This window comes from Phytophthora infestans, genomic scaffold, assembly GCF_000142945.1.
Source record: "Phytophthora infestans T30-4 supercont1.11 genomic scaffold, whole genome shotgun sequence".
Lineage (NCBI taxonomy): Eukaryota > Oomycota > Peronosporomycetes > Peronosporales > Peronosporaceae > Phytophthora > Phytophthora infestans.
In genome coordinates, this window is record NW_003303748.1 from 390554 (window position 1) to 410369 (window position 19816).

A 19816-nucleotide genomic window follows, 5' to 3' on the forward strand; every position below is an offset into this window, starting at 1 on the left:
AATGCCGCTTGACATTGTGTCGGACCGTGATCCACGCTTTACAGCGCGGTTCTGGCGAGAAGTGTTTACGCTTCTTGGAACACAGCTGTTGATGTCGACTTCGGATCATCCGCAGACGGACAGACAGTTCAAGCGCGTAAATCGCATGCTCGGTGACGTACTGGAGATCTACGCACACTCGCTCCCACATTGGAATGGCTTGTCGATGGCATAGTTTGTCATCAACGGCTCCGTGCTTGTCTCGACAGAGCATAAACCGCTCTACATGAATGTCATGCGGCATCCACGGCTTCCGAGCTTTCTTGAAACGGTGGTTCCCTCCTTAAGTGGCGGAGGAACTATGGCTGCGTCGAAACAACCGCAGAAGAAAAGTGACACCGACGTGGTATCGGTGGCGATGTGAACCCAAATAGCTCGTTCCGGGAGCGCGGCGAAGGCATATAACACCGTGTCTGTGCGGGGTACAGGCACCGCGAACAAGAAGACGTCTGTACCGGGTACAACTAGCGCGCAGACTGAGTCTACTGCAAAGAACAAACACGTATTTGCATGGCACAGACGGCGCGCAGGTTAGGCCTGCTGCGAAGACGGAAGCCGCGCTGAACAAGTCATTCAGTACGCAATCACTGGACATTAACCAGAACGAAATAGCAGCTTCGGGTTACAGACGGAAGCTGAACGCAGACAATATCAGTAGAGGAAAACACAAATGAATTCAACATGGGTTCATTAGTTCTGTTAGTTACACAGAACCTACCACGACATGCAGTCTCTGACATCGGTGCAAGCAAGTTTGCTTCCCGCTTCATCGGCCCGTTCACAGTGCTTGTACGCCATGACGACGCTTATACGCTGGACATACCGTCTAGCATGCGCCTTCATCCCCGACATTTTACGTCGGGCGAATCGGGCCTTAAGAGCGACGCAGGCCGACTAGTCTCGATGGCTCGATGGCGACAAAGCGGCGTGAGCCGGATTCTCAAGCGCGACGACGCGGTCGCGCAGGCGTCCCAGCTCCGATCCAAGTGCGACTTGGATGTTCGAATCAGTCTGAGCAGCCGCAGTGACATACGCCTTCTGTAGGCGCAGCTCCCATAGCAGGGCAGTGAGCTCCGCGCTCTGGGGTCGTTCCTGGGTGACGCCACGATCGTGTAGAGCGCGAGAGCCATAGTAAACCTGGGGTTGCCCATACTGAAGGTATCTTTCCGCCCCGCCGCCGCCGCGGCGTGACGCGCACGGATCGACACGTTGGATTGTCGAGCGGGTCGTGGACTATGAAGCCCTGAAGGCGAACCGAGATCCGGCTCGCCTCCGTTTTCGCTGGAGAAGACTATCTTCCCATCGAGATACATGGGATCCACGGAACGTCCTGATGAAGGACATTACGGAAATGGTGCGGGTGTATGAGGCCCAGCACCAAGTACAGGCATACTGTCTGCACTAAAACGGCGAGTATCATCAGCAGGGTGCATCACGGTGCTCAAGTTGACCACGGAGGTCTGGCAGAGGAGCCGGTACACGTACGAAAGTGTACCCGAGAGCATCGTCTTCAGAAAGGAGCACGCAGTTTCAGGCAGGCAATTCCCGCCTCCATAGCGTCATTATGGAGGCGATCGATGGGATGACGCTTCGAGAAGACCACGAAACGCTGGCGAGCCGCGACAATACGCTCGTGGTAGCCTTTCGCATTGTTGTTGAAGCGCACAACAAATGACTTCCAAAATGACAAAGTGTCACACTGTGCTTTTGCGCGAAGTTTTCTTCGACGCATTCCATCGGAACTTATGGAGGTGTCAGATGTAGTAGTCGCGCCTTTGATCCGCTAACGGATCAAAGTGCATGTCGACGGCCACAGCGTCATCATTGATGGCGCTGCACACGTACAATCAAAATGGGTTCGGCGGCGATGTCGCGCCGAACCTGTCATCGATCCCGGATGCAGTTGGCATCCAGAGAACGTGTATTGCAGGTGTAGTACGCGGGAAAAAGGCGGAAATATCACATGTGGCTACGCCACTTCTTCAGGACACGAACAATTCGAATCAGGAGCGTCCGGAACATCGTCCCGGCCACGCTGCGACTCAACAGGGGGTCGGGCGTTGGTTCGGACGACTTAGAGTCGACAGAAGAAGGCGAGGTATTCAATGTCAGACCCGTAGTCAATGGATATGTCACCATCCTGATTAGCCCTTCATGACGACTGACGTCTTGTCAGTCGTCACTAATGCGCGCGTTTACTTAAGCATAGCGTGATATTGAGTTACACGTAGATTACCTTCTGCCGCGGGCGTGCTCGCTTGCACGGACGCTGTTATTGTTTTTTGCAGGTTCAGCCACCGACGAAACAGACTCTGCCGGTGCAGACTCTTGTGCAGGCGTCTTCCTCGGCGAGCTCATTGCGAAATGAGCTCGGATTTCTCAAACGTTTTGACAGCCTCGTCAATACTTTGGGGAGTGTTAAGACTAGAGAGTATTAGCTTTACCGGGGGGGGGGCTACACGCAAATGGCTATACATATCCATTTGGCTACTAAAATGGTTTTACACGCTGGTGTGCGATACACCAATGGTTGTATTTGGTAGACTGTTGCTCTGCATGCATTTAGGTCGGAAAGTCAATATCTTCAACCAATTAGAATAGTAGAACTTTGTCAACCATTCGTTGATAAATACTTTCATTTAGAATACTAGATTAGGAGGAAAGCCCAAACAACCAAATAAACAGATCGTATTTCTACCTGAAACCCGCTTCGATTCCCTATTTAAGTAATTGTATCCTTAGGACGAAAGTATAGTTAATCTAAGTGAAACCCACCTTACGCTTCCGCATACATGTGCGCTAACGTGTAAGCCGAAGTAGTGGGCTTAAAGTAGGCCCTTTACAGGTAGAGCCCACGAAATTCATGTACCGATGTTACGTTCCATGGACAAAACTGGAGTGGTCCTTTAAGAACCATTCCAGTTTAACCCCTCCGTTTTTAACGTCGTATCTTACGACTTTAAAAAAACTTAAAAGAGTAAATGGCTCAAAATCAAGACTCAATACTTTAACCAGGTCAAAACTGTGCGGGGGTGATAGATGTCGCGTGTCTTGGTTTGTACGGATTAGGAAAGGGTAGCCACTCGGGGAGAAGACCGGACCGAAGACACTTGAGGGGAAGAAGGAGATTCCGAAGTGTTTGAATTATCGGAGCTTACACTGTCCTCACTACCTAGGTCATCCAATCACCAACTGTAACGGGCCACGTATTTACTCCGTTACTTGCTTACACTATAGTCTTGAGGGACCTCGAAATAGGACGAATGAGTCTTAGGTTTGAGGAAAAAACAACTGACTTTATTTAGGTCCAAGGCCACAGCCCTAGCCACTCAAATACACGTCATAGTCTAATTGGCTAGTAATGGGCCTGGCTCACTATATAACAGCCAATGTCACGACAGCATTTCAGAACACGCTAGTCGTTTGCTGGTGCACCTACTTATGTAAGGAAATCTACCTACTTATGTAATGGAGGGGCCCACTACAGTACCCCCCTCTTAAAGTCGCACTTACGCAACATAAGCAACGGGCGAAGAACAAATCAAGCTATGTGAGGATGGCGAACGGGGACTTGGCTAACGGGCGGAGCAAATCGGGGGCGGAGAAATCTCCTGCCAAGCGCAGCCGTGACACAACTCATCTTGCGGAGAATTTGACAAGCAGCACGATGGATCAGCAGCGGACAGGAACACCGACGACGGCGACGTCGTCGACAGCAGGGACAACAGCAGCGGTACGTGGCACGCGCATGATGGACGACCGGCTCCGGGCATGGGCTCTCTACGATATACCCGAAGCGCGGGCTCCGGACACACTGGACACGACAAAGGACACCTTCCGGCGCTTGCGTGGACTGCGGCAGAAGCCTTTCGAGGGTGTCGCATATGGCGTGTTGCAGGAGTCGTGGTGCACTTTCATCGGGCGCTGGAGCTGGACGCAAGAAGAAGGGGGAAGAGTTGTCGGCGGGCTGGTATACCGCGAGGAGATCGTCGAGGAGCACTCACTCACAGAGCTTCGTGAGATCGGCTGCACCAGCGCATGGGAGGACATGCGCCGTATCTGTTACGTGAGGGTCGCTGAAGGATAAATAATTTGTACCGGGCCGCGCCCGACTGTCGAGGAGTAGAGAAGCCACGTCGCCGAGTATCCGCTCGGTGAACAAGAACACCGGTGGATCGAGAAGTATCACCGCTCGTTGGCTGAGAGCGTGCGCGCCTCTAGTCGCGCCGGCTTGCGCCGACGCTCTTCACGCGAAGATTCTTGGCGTCGAGCTCAGTCTCATTCGCGCGGCCGCTCAGTCACCGATCTCGATCTTGTTCGCGTGGTCGCTCAATTCGTCGGTCTCGATCACGCTCGCGTGGTCGTTTGAGCTGTTCTCCTCGTTCAAGCTGGCATGTCACACGGGGCTCCCACGTATCCTCGTCGAAAGAAAATCCGCCATTTTCGGTTCTGACAATGACGGTCCTAATTGCAGGAGCTAATATACGAGTTTTTATCTTTATTTGCCTCGCATAGATGAGAAGGAGAGAAATGATGGAAACATATTGTTTTCTAGTTACTAATGTTGTCTCTTTGCTTTACGAAAAAAAAAAGGGTCGATGGCAACTGGATCGTAGTTAGAGGCTTTATGCTTTCAATATTGATGCTAGGTTTGCCATATCAAGGTAGCTGTTTCCGCCAGTCTTGCGCTCTGATGTGGTCATTGTTGTTTCAGCCGTTTTGAGGCCTGAAGGCTAACGGTAATTCCAATCGTCCTTTGAGCTGATGCTGAATGGTCTTTTATTTACCTGTTTGAGTGTCATCAGAAAATAAAAACACGTTACAGATCTTAGAACGAAGCCTTGTCACGTAGAACTCTTTAAACGATGTTATTCTAAAGTGTTGTGGGATGGAGCTATCTTTGCATTGTAAAGTGCTGCGAGTTAGTATGACGAGTCTACTATTGTGAATCACAGGGATCTTGAAAATGCAAGTGGCTCTCAAACAGTTTTGATGACTTGAGAGTAGAAACTACCCAAATTGCAATCAATTCTCCCACCAGCATCGACTCATGGATCCGAGCACCAACGCACTACTGGTGGGACTTCTTAATTTAGGGTAAGGTGTATTGTGCTACTTGCCTGTTGGTATGATCTCTAATAACATTTCTGGCTGACCTATAACTAACCATGCCATACCATGGATCAATTTTAAGTGTCATGGCACAGTGGCAGTGGTGACCACCCTCAGGGTCTGATAAGATTTCTTGGTGCTGTGGGCTGCTAGCGTTTAGATTGATCAGATGTAGTTTTACCAACTGAATTAAATGCCAATCAATAACTCAGAATCGCTGTAACTAATTTGTGCTACTCTTTCTTGTCAAAACGCGCTGTCGGCTTCTGCTATTTGATTGACTTGCTAGTTGCGCCTGTCAAAAAAAAAATTGAGAAATCAAAAGCTGATTGGTTACGCTGTCATGTATTTTTCTATAATAATGTTACGGGAGTAGGGAATGGAATTTGGCCGGGAAATGGTGTAGTCTCTGAGGAAATATCAAGTAATCTTTATTATTAAATTATTATTTTTAATTATGAAACTGTGATATTAGCGTTATCACTTTTTTAACATCACACAATGCCATTATCTGTCGTCGCATGTCGGTGCAGAATATACCGGTGCGATTCGCGTGTATTATCAACATATTTTAACGTCCCGTTGTCGCTGTCCCAAAGGCTTATCACCTCTGCTTCTTTGGGCATTGGACTAAATAAAACCTCGGACGCAGCTACATCTCCCAACTAAAACCCAGAATATCTAACAAGCATCTTCAATTCAAAGATTAACGATCTGCCACTATCTTACATGCAGGACACTAGTACATGGAATTATCGGAGATTGAGCTGGCAGTAGATGCATTCGACGGGTAAGGAATGCTCTTGTATCCTCCTCCACCTGTAGCGATAATCTGTGCTCGTGCCGCCTCTGTGGCAGGCGCTTTCATCGCTTCATTGACGCAGACTGCGCAGAACGTGACCTTCCGTTGGGCCAGTAGCAGATCGGGCGTCACAAAGCTTAGTTTCTTGGAAATCTTGCAGTTGTGGCAGGCGTGGCCAAAGCAGAGCTTGCAAGTACTATCACTCTTGCCAAAGTCGCCCAGTCTGCGACCAGTGATGGGGCACGCACAGGTCACGCAGATAAGCTCGCGATTTGGGGTGCCCAGCTCTTTGGCTTCAGTGTATCGCTTCTCTAGCATCCAAGAGAGCTTCTTCATCTGCCCGCAGTGTGCATACTTGAGCGTCGACAGGAACGTCGTTGCCATGTTAGGCACCATCAGCTTGCGGATCATATCACCACCCGGATCCATGAGACCGGTGACGTAGATCTCGCATGCGTTGGCACGCACTTGACGGAAAATACCGCAAATCGACGTGTTAGCACGGACACGTCCGGGGAGGTCGTGAGTCTCGGGAAAGTTGACAGAGTGCAAGATGTGGTATCCGACCTTTTCGCCGTTCGAGAGGTGCACAATATTCGTCGCCTCGGCGTAAATGTAGTCACGGTTCCTCACCAAACCCATCGACTGGAACGGGAGATCGAACTCCATCCACTTAACGACTAGAGACTTGAAAGGTTCTTCGATCGAGGGCTCCGTAATGGTCGACAAGACGGCTGCACCGCTGATATCGTCGACGTACGAGGCCTTGATACGCATGGCTTCTAAAGTCGGGTTGACGACACCAAACATCATGTCTTCCAAGTCACCGACAGCAGTACCGAAGCACAGTAGAGAAGGCAAGTCGATTGACGCACCGGGGATCTGAGGACCGACACGGGAGGAGCCGAAGTTGCGTTCCGAATAGACCTTGGTGTTGTCTCGGCTCTTGACCAACTTCCAGTGGTTCGCGTCGATACGACAATGCTCCTTGAAGAGAAATTCCTCGAAGCGTGAGATGTTTGCATCCAGAATGGACCCGACGAGTGATTCAAGGTCGGCGATATCGGAAGGGGTTAGACGTAACTCGTTGAACGGGTTCACGGTAAAGCGGCCTTTCATCGTTGAGAGAGCTGGTCACAGCCAGTAGATGAAGGTTGACTGAGCTTGAGCGAATCGCCGAGTGAGTCAAGATTGGACTCGATCTAGTATCGGAAAAGGTCGTATAGATAATGCAGCTGAGACGAAGAATAGAACACAAGGATGGAGGGGTTAAATACCATATGTGGATGCAAGCTGACGTATTTGGAAAGACCACGTGACAGCTGACTCTTAGCTGAGGTCGGCAGAGGTGGGAGCCACTCAGGGCTCGAGGCACAAGCTTTCCTCGGCAACTGCTATCTTTATCTGATGCTTGATCCACGAAAGAGAGCTCTATTCTTGGGACGCCGGAATTATCAAGCGGCACATTAATGTTGCTGTAATGATGGGAAATACTGTCAAAGACTTTGACCGTGACTTTGACTCAAAGTCACGGTATTCTGGATAGGAATTAAAGGCTCATAGCAGCGTAGATGAAGCAACAGCAAGCAAGTTCGCTACGGATTTTTAAAATTACACAGAAATCATGTTAAGAACAGCTCATTTATCCGAATAACGCCACTACTTTTTAGAGAAAGAAGCGAGATGTCTAATGCGTTGAGGATGAATAACCCGACACTGTCGATGCATTTGACGCCGCTGAATGCTTCTGCAACGACTTGACCACTCCACCAGTGGCAAGGATCTGCGATCTCGCAGCTATGGAGGCATTTTCGCGGATTGCATCGTTCAAACACACGGCACAGAACGTGACCTTCCTTTGCGCCAGCAGCAGATCCGGGGTCACAAAGCTCAGCTTCCTCTCGATCTTGCAGTTGTGACAGACGTAGCCGAAGCAGAGTTTACACGTACTGCTGCTCTTACCGAAGTCTCCGATCCTTCGGTTCGTGATCGGCGCTGTACAGGTGACGCAAACGTGTTCTCGATTCGGAGTGCCGAGTTCCTTGGCTTCTGTGTAGCGTTTCTCGAGCATCCAAGACAGCTTTCTCATCTGTCCGCAGTGGGCATATTTGAGGGTGGAGAGGAAGACTGTAGCGATACTGGGCACAACCAGTACACGGATCATGTCACCACCAGGGTCCATGACACCGGAGACGAAGACTTCGATCGCATTAGGTCGGACCTGTCGGAAGATGCCACAGATTGACATGTTGGCACGGACTCGGCCTGGGAGTTGGTGGGTCTGAGGGAAATTTACTGAGTGCAAAACGTGATAGCCGACACGCTCACCACTCGACAAGTTCATCATCCCCGTGGCTTCCACGTAGACATAGTCACGGTTCTTAACCAAGCTGGTAGTGTGGAGAGGGATGTCGATCTCCATCCACTTGACAACCAAAGAACGGAATGGATCCTGTAGCGACGGCTCTTCCAAGTTCGCTAGGACTGCAGCGCCGCTCAGATCATCAACGTATGAAGCCTTGATGCGCATCATTTCCAGCGTAGGGTTCACAACGCCGAACATCATGTCTTCTAAAGAACCCACGGTCGTTCCGAGACTGAGTAACGACGGGAGGCCAGTATGACATTGGTTCTTGTGAGTGCCGGCACGGTAGACATCGTGGTGTCGAGCCGTGTACACTGTCGTGTTCTCCTTGGTCTTCAACACTTTCCAGTGCTCAGGGTCGATTCTCTTGTTGTCTTTCGTGAGGAAATCCTCGTATCGCTGGACATTGGCTTCAAGGATAGATCCTGCGATTTCGTTCAGGTTCCCTGTGTCGGAAGGAGACAATTTCAGATCTGGGAACGGGTTGATGGTGAATCGTCCTTTCACCATATTTGCTGGAGCTGGTCGAGTGTTGGAAGGAATGCAAGAGTAGGAATGAAGAAGCTTAAGTGAGAGGTTAACGATAAAATGCACTCGTTGCAAAACGACGCGACACTCATCATCTACTGTAGCAGTTTTTCTGGATGGTAGGCTGGGCAGATAAGATAAAAGGCAATTGCCTTGTATGCTGACCTGATAAGTGGACGAACTACATTACACAGGCGACAGTTAAAGTTAGTATTGGCCGGGTAGGGCACTTACACGCCATATGCGAGCAATGAGGTCAGCTCCTTGGTGCCTCTACCAAACGTATGGATAACTTCTAGACTGACCGGCTCAGCTAATCATACGCTGTTGATTCCCTTGTTGACACTAAAGTATCATATACATGTGCCGATAAGGCTGTTTTTATAGTTGTTTGCATTTGTATTATAGCGCTGCCATTGCCATCTTGTCAGGTACCTACAATGGCCACCTTCACGAAATCGGTATCGAAATGCAGATCGAGGGATAAGTTCAAAGAAGGCACGTAGGGAGGTCACAATTAAATAAATACTTCAAGACGATATAAATAATTACAATCAAACTTGTTTTCAGTACAACGCTGCTGGCTACATGTATGGAATGATCACGTTATTTAGACTTCAACTTGATGTAAACCATGCAGATACAGTTGAAGTTTAATGCAAAGTCGTTAATATATAACAATCGACATTTTCATTTCAAAACATGTACAAAACTGCCTCTTGTAGGTCTATCTAGCCGCAGCTAGATGCGTATTCAGAGATTGTGCTTGCCTCGGAGCCATGGAAATGCGAGTGTTTCTTCATCAGTCCACCATCAGACGTGACAATCTGCGCCCGTGCAGCGTCCGCAGCAGGAGCACGAACCGCTTCGTTAAGACACACGGCACAGAACGTGACCTTGCGTTGTGCTAAGAGCAGATCCGGAGTCACGAAGCTCAGCTTCCTTTGGATCTTGCAGTTGTGGCACACGAATCCGAAGCAAAGCTTACAAGATGCGTCGGTCTTTCCGAAGTCTCCCAGTCTTCGGTTCGTGATCTGAACACCGCAAGTGACGCAGACGTGTTCCCGATTCGGGGTACCAAGTTTCTTGGCTTCGTTGTATCGTTTCCCGAGCATATACTGCAGCTTCTTCATCTGTCCGCAATGGGCATATTTTAGAGTGGAAAGGAAGGTATTGGCCATCGTCGGTACAACCAACATGCGGATCATATCACCACCAGGGTCCATCAACCCGGTAACGAAGATCTCACTTGCGTTAGGTCGAACTTGTCGGAAGAAGCCGCAAATCGACAGATTCGCTCGGACGCGATTGGGCAGATCATGAGTCTCGGGGAAATTTACAGAGTGGAGAATGTGATAGCCGACTTTCTCGCCGTTCTCTAGATGCACGAAGCCTGTCACTTCGACGTAGATATAGTCACGGTTCCTCACGAGACCGACAGACTGAAGAGGAATATCCATCTCCATCCACTTGACGACCATCGAGTTGAACGGGTTCTCAAGTGTCGGCTCGATAATGTTGGCAATCACCGCGGCACCACTAATGTCTTCCACGTACGAGGCCTTGATGCGCATGATCTCTAGCGTCGGGTTCACTACACCGAACATCATGTCTTCCATGTCGCCAACCGAGACACCGACACAAAGCAGCGACGGCAAATCCGACGAAGATCCGAAAGATTGAGGAAGCGGTACAGCATTGCGACTGAAGCCTGCCGTCTTCTCTTGGTACACCTTCGTGCTGTCTCGACTCTTGACGAGCTTCCAGTGGTTGGGATCAACGCGACTCTTATCGACGTTAAGAAATTCTTCGTATCGCGACAAATTCGAGTCGAGGATCGCGCTGGAAATTTCGTGCAGGTTGCTGACGTCGCCGGGAGTGAGTGCTAACTCCTTGAAAGGGTTGATGGTGAAGCGGCCTTTCACCATGGCGAGTTGTGTCTTGATTACCGGAGACTGAGTTGTCAGGGATTAAGCAAAAGACGGAATGAACTCTCGTTGCAAGCTCTCCCTCTCTTGAGGATGAGGCAGCCAACGTGACACCTCAAGTTAAACACATGTCGGTGGACTCACCTGCGCTCTCTTTAGACTTGTTAAACCAGCCCCCACACACAATCAATCTGACCCACGTCTTCCCACGGCGCAACCACACATAGCCGTGTCCAAAGACGAGAATAGTTGATGCATAATCGAAGCTAAAATCGGTTGATCCAATATGCTCGGATAGCTGATAAGATCAACGGCATAGAGGTTGTCGACTAGTCCGTCGGCTGAGCTGAGGTAGGGGCGCACGACTGCTATTTGGCGTCAGCCTCAGGTACATGTATCTCTCCACTGTCACTTAGTTTAAACCGTACGGGTCAACACTGAGCTTGCACCTGAGTCAGCATGTGATCTGCGTTCTTCATAGGCGCCTCTACATACAAGAATTCTTTTTATAAGTGTCCAGAGGAAGCATTCGAATGATATGCACTGTACTCCAAAGAGTAATGCTATCTCAGATATAGTAATGGAGGGTAAAGAACGCTCTGTATTCCATGTTCTAGCTCATTACTGCTCTTAGAAAATAACGAATCCGTACGAGAATCGAGGCGGTTCTTCAGCAGGAGGTTCATCTGAAGTGACCGTGCTCATGTCCGAGTAGAGTGACATATTTCGAGAGGCCTTGGAAGCACGAATATCGGAACGGATCTGCTTTCTTGCGGCATGGCATGCGTCGTTCTTCACTGTCCCATTCAAGCACACAGCACAAAAGTTGACCTTCCGTTGAGCTAGTTGAAGGTCCGACCCCACGAAGCTGATTTTCCTCTGCAGTCTGCATGTGCTACACACCAGTCCAAAGCAGAGTTTGCATGTATCTCCGCCTTTGCCAAAGTCTCCAACACGTCGCGACACGGTCTTGCTACAGCTCACACAAATCCGTTCTGGGCCTGGCGTACCAAAAACCTTGAGCTTGGAATACGCAGAGTCCAGTGCCCACGCTAACTTCTTCATCTGCCCACAATGAGCATATTTGAGCGTTGAGAGGAACGCGTTAGCCATATTTGAGACGACGAGACGACGAATACGATCGTTGCCGACAGGATTCATGATGCCCGTGACGTACACGCTCACGAGGTTCGGTCGGACTTGACGGAAGAACCCACAGATAGACATATTGGCTCGAACTCGATTGGGTAGACTAGGAGTTTGTGGAAAGTTGACAGAGTGGAGAACATGGAAGCCAACTTGTTCACCGTCGAACGTCTCCGTCTCGCCGGTAGCTTCGACGTACACGTAGTCACGGTTCTGGACGAGACCGGTGGACTGGAACGGGATGTCCTGCTCCATCCACTTGACCACTACGGAGCGGAACGGGTTCTCGTTTGAAGGCATTACGACGTTAGCGAGCACAGCAGCGGCACTAAAATCGTTGACGTATGACGCCTTGACACGCATACTCTCAAGTGTTGGGTTGACTACACCAAGCATGACATCGTCGAGCGTTCCCGACGAGGCACCGACGCAGAGAAGAGACGGTAACTCTGTAATGCAGTCTTCACCCGAAGTACGCTGAGGCTGTTGTTCCAAGAAGACGTGACTGTTTTCCTTGGACTTGATAAGCTTCCACTTGCTGTCAGTATTGACCTTGGCCTTCTCGACAGTCCAGAAGTTCTCATATCGCTCAAAACCGGTATGGACGATCGTGTTGACGATGTCGAGGAGGTTATTGGCATCTCGTGGTGTAAGAGCCAGGTCTTCGAAAGGGTTTGCTGTGAATCGACCCTTCATTATCTGTTTATGACCTTCGTGTCAGAAGCAACAATGACTCTGTATTTGAGATGCAGGTTTGTTAAACACGGGATGGTCACTCAGGTGCGGTTGAGATGCAACGATACAGACATTCTCAAATTTCGGATTGTACCTTTCCAAGCCACGACAATCTAGCTTCAAATCGCCATTAAATTGCCTGCATATGCAAACGTACTCAACCAGATGCAAGAATACCATTTGATAAACTTGAGTGTCTCATTCCAAAAGTTAACTAAACTTTTCATCGAAGTACGTGTTGGTTGTAGCGAGAGCGTACGGATAGAGGCTTTTTTTTCTTCTTTTCTACGTAGATGTTTGATCCGTCGCTTGTTGGGCCTTCAGCAGAGTGCTGGCAGGAAGGTCGATATCTGGGCTCCTTTCGTCCAACTACAGGCGTGGTGGCTCCGAATTGGAGCACGCCGTCGCCTTCTCCAGCAGCATCGTCACATCTGCATATTTCAAATCAGTTTTGGTGACGGTGTCTGGTTTTGGTTTTCCCTGCAGCAACCAGAGGAAATCAGGGTGGTTGTCGTTCGAGCCATACAGCCACTCGCCGCCGATAATGTTCTGGTCTTCGTCTAGCTCCAAAAGGTAATCGTAGGTAGCTCCGACTGTGAACTTTTTGATCAAATTTGAAGCCACAAGACCGCCATCCGTGTACGTCTCATTGATCCATGACAGACGTGCATTGGTGTATACGATACTCTTGGATTCATTGTTCCACGAGTACTCTTGAGCGCCAAACTTCTGAGCAGCCTTCTCGGGGGTCAAAGTTGTTTGCTTGTTCACCTTAAAACTCACCACGGGTTGGTTCCAGACCTCAGCGCCGGCATCTCTATCGATGATAAAGGTCTTTTTCAATAAACCCGATAGGTTCGTAGCAACAATGTGAAGCAACCCGGGGTTAAGATCACGGTACGTGTAGTCCGTGTGGCTGCCATACTCGTCAATCGAGTCGTCGGTGCCATAGTAGCGCTCGCCAGCATAAACGGCGGAAACGTTGACGTTGTCATAGACGTCAGTCATCAGCGCCTTCACGTCCATCGGCTGAAATGTCACCCCATTGAAAGTCACCGGACAGTTGGGCTCTTGTTCAAAGATTGAGGCTGGTGCCCACGCGTCGCAAATGCCATACCAGGTTGGGATACAGTAGCCCAAAGTTGCACCGGCACGTTTAGCGCACACGGTGTCGACTTAAGGATCAAAGCATTCCTTGCTGGATGTGCATTTCGTGCCACGTTTTCTTGAATCGACTCCGTTCTGGGCCGAAACCTTGTCCATGAAGGACTTCACATCCAGACCGAATGCCGTCGCGTACTTCTCAGCAGGACTCGGTTCATTTTTGCTCCATTTATGGTTGATACTGTCCAAATGAGCCGGCCAGTTCGGTGCGGCCCATGGTGTTTTCTTGTACACAGCGGACTGAGGCAAATTCTTCAGTTTTAGCTCCATTTTAGTGCCAATGAACGCCTCCAATTTGGCGATGTCGTCGTTCCAAATGGACTCTAGCATACGCCTGGGGGACGACATTTTTTCAAGTGCCGCGACCGAGCACATGTCAGCTTCCATGTCGATAGAGTGGCTAGGAAAGAGCTTGCTACTGAGGTTGGTTGAGCTGCAAGATGAGACGGGGTCGCGTTTGAGTGACGAAGCAGTTACCGCCTTTATCTGCACCTGCAGCACGACGAAGGAGATGGCCGCGGAAATGAAGCAAGCGCTGCGCATTGAAGTTGCTTTCTGGTTTGTTGAATAGAGGAACTTGTTGCGCTGTCAGGAAAAATGAATAGTGAATATCGTTTGTAAGGGACGTCTTCAGTTGAGTAAGACCAATATACATGTATGACAAATCGCGTGTGATGATCACGAGCGAGTGTCCATGATCATCACATGTACTATCCAAGGCCGTATTCTTCGTCTACGGACTCCGTATTAGTACGGACTACAGAAGTCCGCCTGAATAAGCGTAGCTTGTACTTCATATACCCCGTTGTATCGTATAACAGGAATCGGAGGTACATTTGACAAATCACCAGATCGCATATGCAACATTTATTTACACCTAGCTCTACTGTATTTTGCCCCAATAAGGAAGTCCTGATATGAATATAATTTTCAAGGTACTGTCTTAATAGAGGTTTCAAATTTACTTTAAAAAATGGCTTTGAAACACATTGTCAAAGGTTATTAGGTTTTATAGCTTTCTTATTGAGGCACAATACTGTACCAGCCATCGCGATCTACGGCTGTGCTGAGTCTCACAAGGTTAAATTTAAGGCTACGGTACATGTACTATGGTAGTGTATATTGTGTCTCGCAAACGTAATTCTCCTTTTAACCCGTCCGACAGGACACTTAGATTCGTGTGACGGCGTAAGTTTCGGCGCATGAACTTAGTCACCCAGCCAGTGACACCATGAATTGGACACCTAAATATGGTTCAGCTGTTTTATATTAGGAAACAGTTGGCGCTGATCAACTATAGTGTCATCCTGCATATGTATTATTTGAGTGATTGTATAATACCCAAGTCGGTTTAAAGGATGATTCACGTGGTTGAGGCGGTCGGATCCACGTCTGTCGCACCCACGCGGCCACTAATATCCAAGTCCTTCATCCAACGCTCGAAGCTGCCTTGCTGCTACTCAATCGCGTTGCAGACGTTTGTGTTAGCCTTTGCAGTGTGTGTGGTGGCTGAGAGCTCTGGACCCGGTGCTGACTGGCTGGAGCCACCTGTACCGCTAATACGGCGGTCTACATTTTGGTGAGGGTCGCTCATTGAGCAAAGGTGGAAGCCCTGGATATCGCACTGTATGTCTTGAGCAAGTCGTTCAACACTTCAGATGCAACTCCCGATAAAAAATCTAAATTGGGTACTGGAAGTGAATGGGTGACCCGAGGCACCGCCAACTGTTTCATATATAGCCTCCTCAAATATCTTCTTTGATTTATGAGCAATCCACTCCCGCATGACCTTTCGGAGACGCTAAATGATAGCACGAAGTAGGCGGTCCTTCAAACCACCGATTGTTGAAATCCAAGGGATATGCCGCCAGGATTCAGGGGATGCGCCGACCAGCTTGAGGTCTCAGACGGCGTGTGTGCGTAAGGATGGGAAGGATAGACGGCCGAACGGTCACTCACTAATCTCACTTTCCATACTGCTTCCTACTACGCACCTGCTACCTTTTAACAGGTTTTGAGCCCAGATACCAATGGAGACCAAACGCGCAAGGGCCGCCTCCGTCGATGGAACGGAGAGCACCGCCGCCGCCCGCGCAAGGGGAGGCGGCAACCCAGATGATGCCGTGGCGGCGCCTACGGAACGGGACGAGGCGTCGGAGCTGCTGAGGCTGCTCCACGGCGTCGCCGGCCGGATGGACAAGCTGGAGAAGTCCCAAGTGAAGCTCGAGAAGCGCCTGGAGACGCCCAAACAAGATCCCAAGTCCATGGTGGTCATGAGCCTCTTCGAGTAGGCCCTGGGACGCGGGTCGAGGATGCACATCGACTCCTTGGGCGGCACGCCGCAGAAGCAGGCCCCTCGCCGGTCACCAGTACACCCGCAGTATTTCAGGCAGCGCCACGCGGACGTCGTGGTCTACGAGACGGGAATGTCCGAGCTGCAGAGACTCTTCGCGGCGGAGCACGCCGACCATGCTAACCTAGAGTCGCAGCAACCACCTGCAGCGCCGGAGCCAGCTCAAGCACAAGCCACTCCTGCGCAGTACCAGCCCCAGAACCAGGGCGGGGCATTCCGATACCCGGACGCCCGCCAGAAGAAGCTTGCGATCCGCCCGTTCGACGGCAAGGAGCTGTACGTCGGGCTGGGCTCCGGCTTCCTGGACTGGGGCAGATGGTTCGAGCGGCAGGTGGTGCTCGAGCAGTCGGCGTGCGGCTTCGCGTGGTCGGAGGACGAGAAGGTAGACCTTCTCAGCCACTACCTGTCGGGTACGGCCGAGAGGTATTACAACAAGCAGGTGGACACGTGGTGGAACCAGCTGCCCACGTTGCAGTGCGTCATGGAGCGGATGTTGAACGCGTTCAAGATAAACTTTACGCCCGCCCAAGCCATGAAGTTGTTCATGGCGCCGAAGGACACCAAGCAATCCTGGTCCGAGCACTACATGTACCTCGTCTCCGAGGCTACGGGGAGCGGCGCTGACTACTCGGTACTAAACAACATCGTCCAGTACGCCTCCGCGGAGCTAGGCACGGTGTTGATGGTCAAGGTGGACCAGTCGCGTGCCTATTTCCTGCAGCACGCCGAGAAGCTCGCACACCTCGCGCAGTCGTGGGAGACCAGCGCGACCATGCAGAAGTCGAGACGGTCAACGTGGTGAAGGACCACACCAATGAGCGCAGCGAGACGCGGAGCTGCCACGAGTGCGGCCGTGTCGGACATCTACGTGCAGCGTGTCCAGACCTCAAGAAGCTGGGGGACGTCACGTTGGCCGTCGGCGAGCACACCGGTGACACCACCGACCCCTGGGTCCTGGACAGTGGTTCTAGCTGTCACCTTGTGAACGACGAGTCGCTCCTCGAGGACGTGGAGGAGTGCAGCGACGAGTGCGAGCAACCTAACGGCGAGCCGTTGCACATCACCAAGCCCGACAAGGTGATGCTGCGTGTCACGGCGTGCGGTGAGGAGCAAATGGTGGAGCTCACTAACGTCTACTTTGTGAAGGGCGTGGTGCATAACCTGATCGCTTACGGGATGATTGACAGGCAAGGCTTCGAGCTGACCCAGCGTGCCGGGCGACGTGTCGTGGCGGCCAAGGACAGCGAGCGCGTGGCGTTTGACGTCGAGATACAGAGCAACGTCTTGGTCAGAGGCGCGAGCTGCCATCGGACGTGATTTGGCTGTGTTAGGCCAGCAGCTCACGGAGTCTGCAGAGGTGTCGGGGGACGTGCAGCAGGGAACATTGCTAGATTTCCACAAGCGTCTGGTCTACCTCAACTATGACGCGGTGGAGCTGCTCGCCAAGGTCCCAAGCTCGGGCATCCACCAGACCGACCACAAGCGCGTCAATTGTCTCACATGAGCCGAGGGCAAGCAGACGTAGAACCGGCGGTCCAAGAAGGACATCGGCGCACACTCGCCCGGGTGGGGTCATCTGATCCAATTTGAAGGGGCCGATGACCCCCAAGGATCGGTTGGACAACCGCTACAAAGATCAACTTCATTGCCGTCAAGTCCAACTACTGCCGTGTGCTCATGGCGCTTACCAAGAACACCGCGTCCATGCTCTTCGAACTTTTCCTCGTCTACCTCGAGAAGGAGCTCAACTGCAAGATCCACGTTCTCCGCACCGACTCCGAAGGCGAGTACGAGAACGTGGACTTGTTCTGCAAGCGAACGGCGTGGTCAGGCAGCGCAGCGCAGCGAGGCGTGCAACCAACAAGCAACGGCAAGGCGGAGCGCATGCACCGCACCATCATGAACATGGTGCGGTGCATGACATTCGCCTGTGGGCTCCCGCTGAGGTTCTGGGGTGACGCGGCTCAGTACGCCGCGTACATCCTGAAAAGCGCCCCGACCAACCCCAAACCAGGGCGTGTGTCACCGCTGAAGGTCCTGACGGGCAAGACACCGCCGCTCGGCGAGATCGTGGTGTTCGGGTCGCCATGCGCTGTGTACCGGGGTCCACGCAGGAAGAACTTCGCGCAGCGCGCGCAGACGGCCATAACTGTGGGCATCGGCGAGGAGACCAAGGGCTTCCGGGTCTACTTGCCCAAAGACCGCGTGGTGGTCACGGCGCAGCACGTCGAGAGCATTGAGAACATTGAAACACTCGACATGGAGCAAAACTTACAGGTGCAGCGGTTGTACCTTCAGGGCGACGAGGCGGCGGACAACGGAGCTCAAGTGCCGGCGGCTGGGGCCACGAACGCAAAAGGCAAGAAGAAGCGCACGTCGACCAAGAATAAGACGCCGTGGTCGCGCGGGCGCCTCGTGACGCGCTTCGTGTTCAAGAAAGCCAGGGCGCGGCGAACGAGACCGCGCAGTCGCAGGAGGCTACGCGCAACGTCGTGAACAGCGTGGTCGAGTACGGCCCGAAGTCGTACCAGGAGGCAATGCGCACCAAGCACAAGGACAAGTGGCTTGCTGCGATGGCCGACGAACGGCACGCGCTCGATGACAACGGCATATGGCGCAACGTGCGCAATCCCGAGGGCTGCCATGTGCTAAATACTAAGTGGGTCTTCAAGACAAAGGTGGACGCGGAGGGCGCCATCGAGCGACCGAAGGCGCGCCTCGTCGCCTGTGGGAGCGAGCTGCAGTTCGGGATCGACAACAGCGTGATATTCGCCGCTGTCATCGAGATGAGCAGCGTGAAGCTGATCATTGGGATCGCGAGCAAGTGGCGCGTCCCCGCGATGCACGGTGACGTGCCAAACGCTTACGTGAAGGCGGTGAAGGAGCCGGAGCTGGGCATATACCTACGCATCCCGAAGGAGCGGAGGCGCTTACTCGGCGTGTCCAGCGACCACGAGCTGGTGCTGGAGTTGAAGAAGGTGTTGGTCGGCCTCAAGCAACCCGGACGCCGCTGTAATCAGCTCCTTCACTAGACGCTGATGGACATCGGCTTCTTGCAGAGTCTCACGGACATGTGCGTCTACTATAGATCCTGCGAAGGCACCCTGCTGGTGGTCTGTGTGTATGTCGACGACCTCCTGGTCACGGGCACGCAGCAGAAGGCCGTCGACGCTTTCTTCAGCGAGTCAGCGTGCTCAAGATCAAGGACTTGGGCCCCGCCAGCAAGTTCCTGGTCATGTGCGTGGTCTACGACGAGGAGGCGGGCTACGATCAGGACCAAGATCTCGCGATCGAGGAGATGCTGCGCGAACACTGCATGGCGTCCGTGCACGGCGTGCGCACGCCCATTGGGGTAGAGACCAACGACGTCGACGAGACCGCGGACGTACTGCTGCCTCTCACCGGTGGCGACAACGAGATCACGATCCGCAAGTTTCAGTCCCTCGTGGGCAGACTCATGTGGGTGGCGCGGTGCACGCGCCCCGACATCGCGTACGCGGTCCACAAGGTGTTGCGCCGCACACACAGCCCCATGATGTCGGACTGGAAGCTAAAGAAGCGGATCGCGCGTTATATCGCGGGAACAAAGACATTGCGGTTGAGCATGAAGGGCAATTTCCCACTGGAGGCGCCGCTGAACGCTG

At 51.9% G+C, this 19816-nt stretch overlaps 7 protein-coding genes across 7 annotated transcripts; 1 reads left to right on the forward strand and 6 right to left on the reverse strand.

Annotated features, from left to right (window-relative positions):
* Nucleotides 1–5829: 5829 nt before the first annotated feature.
* PITG_07389 (uncharacterized protein) lies at nt 5830–7134 on the reverse strand (the record flags this gene model as incomplete). Its single annotated transcript, XM_002904374.1, has 1 exon — nt 5830–7134. One exon carries the CDS (start codon nt 7070–7072, stop codon nt 5891–5893), a length of 1182 nt encoding a protein of 393 aa, XP_002904420.1.
* A 426-nt stretch (nt 7135–7560) lies between these two features.
* PITG_07390 (uncharacterized protein) lies at nt 7561–8864 on the reverse strand (the record flags this gene model as incomplete). The annotated part of the gene is made up of 1 exon (XM_002904375.1): nt 7561–8864. One exon carries the CDS (start codon nt 8826–8828, stop codon nt 7641–7643), a length of 1188 nt encoding a protein of 395 aa, XP_002904421.1.
* A 651-nt stretch (nt 8865–9515) lies between these two features.
* Nucleotides 9516–10822, reverse strand: PITG_07391 (uncharacterized protein; the record flags this gene model as incomplete). The annotated part of the gene is made up of 1 exon (XM_002904376.1): nt 9516–10822. One exon carries the CDS (start codon nt 10772–10774, stop codon nt 9578–9580), a length of 1197 nt encoding a protein of 398 aa, XP_002904422.1.
* A 582-nt stretch (nt 10823–11404) lies between these two features.
* On the reverse strand, nt 11405–12616 carry PITG_07392 (uncharacterized protein; the record flags this gene model as incomplete). The annotated part of the gene is made up of 2 exons (XM_002904377.1): nt 11405–12367; nt 12422–12616. The coding sequence occupies 2 exons, from the start codon at nt 12614–12616 to the stop codon at nt 11405–11407; spliced, it is 1158 nt and encodes a 385-aa protein (XP_002904423.1).
* A 408-nt stretch (nt 12617–13024) lies between these two features.
* On the reverse strand, nt 13025–13918 carry PITG_07393 (transglutaminase elicitor-like protein; the record flags this gene model as incomplete). The annotated part of the gene is made up of 4 exons (XM_002904378.1): nt 13025–13204; nt 13280–13342; nt 13427–13830; nt 13876–13918. 4 exons carry the CDS (start codon nt 13916–13918, stop codon nt 13025–13027), a joined length of 690 nt encoding a protein of 229 aa, XP_002904424.1.
* Nucleotides 13919–15849: 1931 nt separating this feature from the next.
* Nucleotides 15850–17489, forward strand: PITG_07394 (uncharacterized protein; the record flags this gene model as incomplete). The annotated part of the gene is made up of 3 exons (XM_002904379.1): nt 15850–16106; nt 16209–16803; nt 16977–17489. The coding sequence occupies 3 exons, from the start codon at nt 15850–15852 to the stop codon at nt 17487–17489; spliced, it is 1365 nt and encodes a 454-aa protein (XP_002904425.1).
* A 102-nt stretch (nt 17490–17591) lies between these two features.
* Nucleotides 17592–18154, reverse strand: PITG_07395 (uncharacterized protein; the record flags this gene model as incomplete). Its single annotated transcript, XM_002904380.1, has 4 exons — nt 17592–17729; nt 17814–17974; nt 18078–18100; nt 18144–18154. The coding sequence occupies 4 exons, from the start codon at nt 18152–18154 to the stop codon at nt 17592–17594; spliced, it is 333 nt and encodes a 110-aa protein (XP_002904426.1).
* Nucleotides 18155–19816: the final 1662 nt, after the last annotated feature.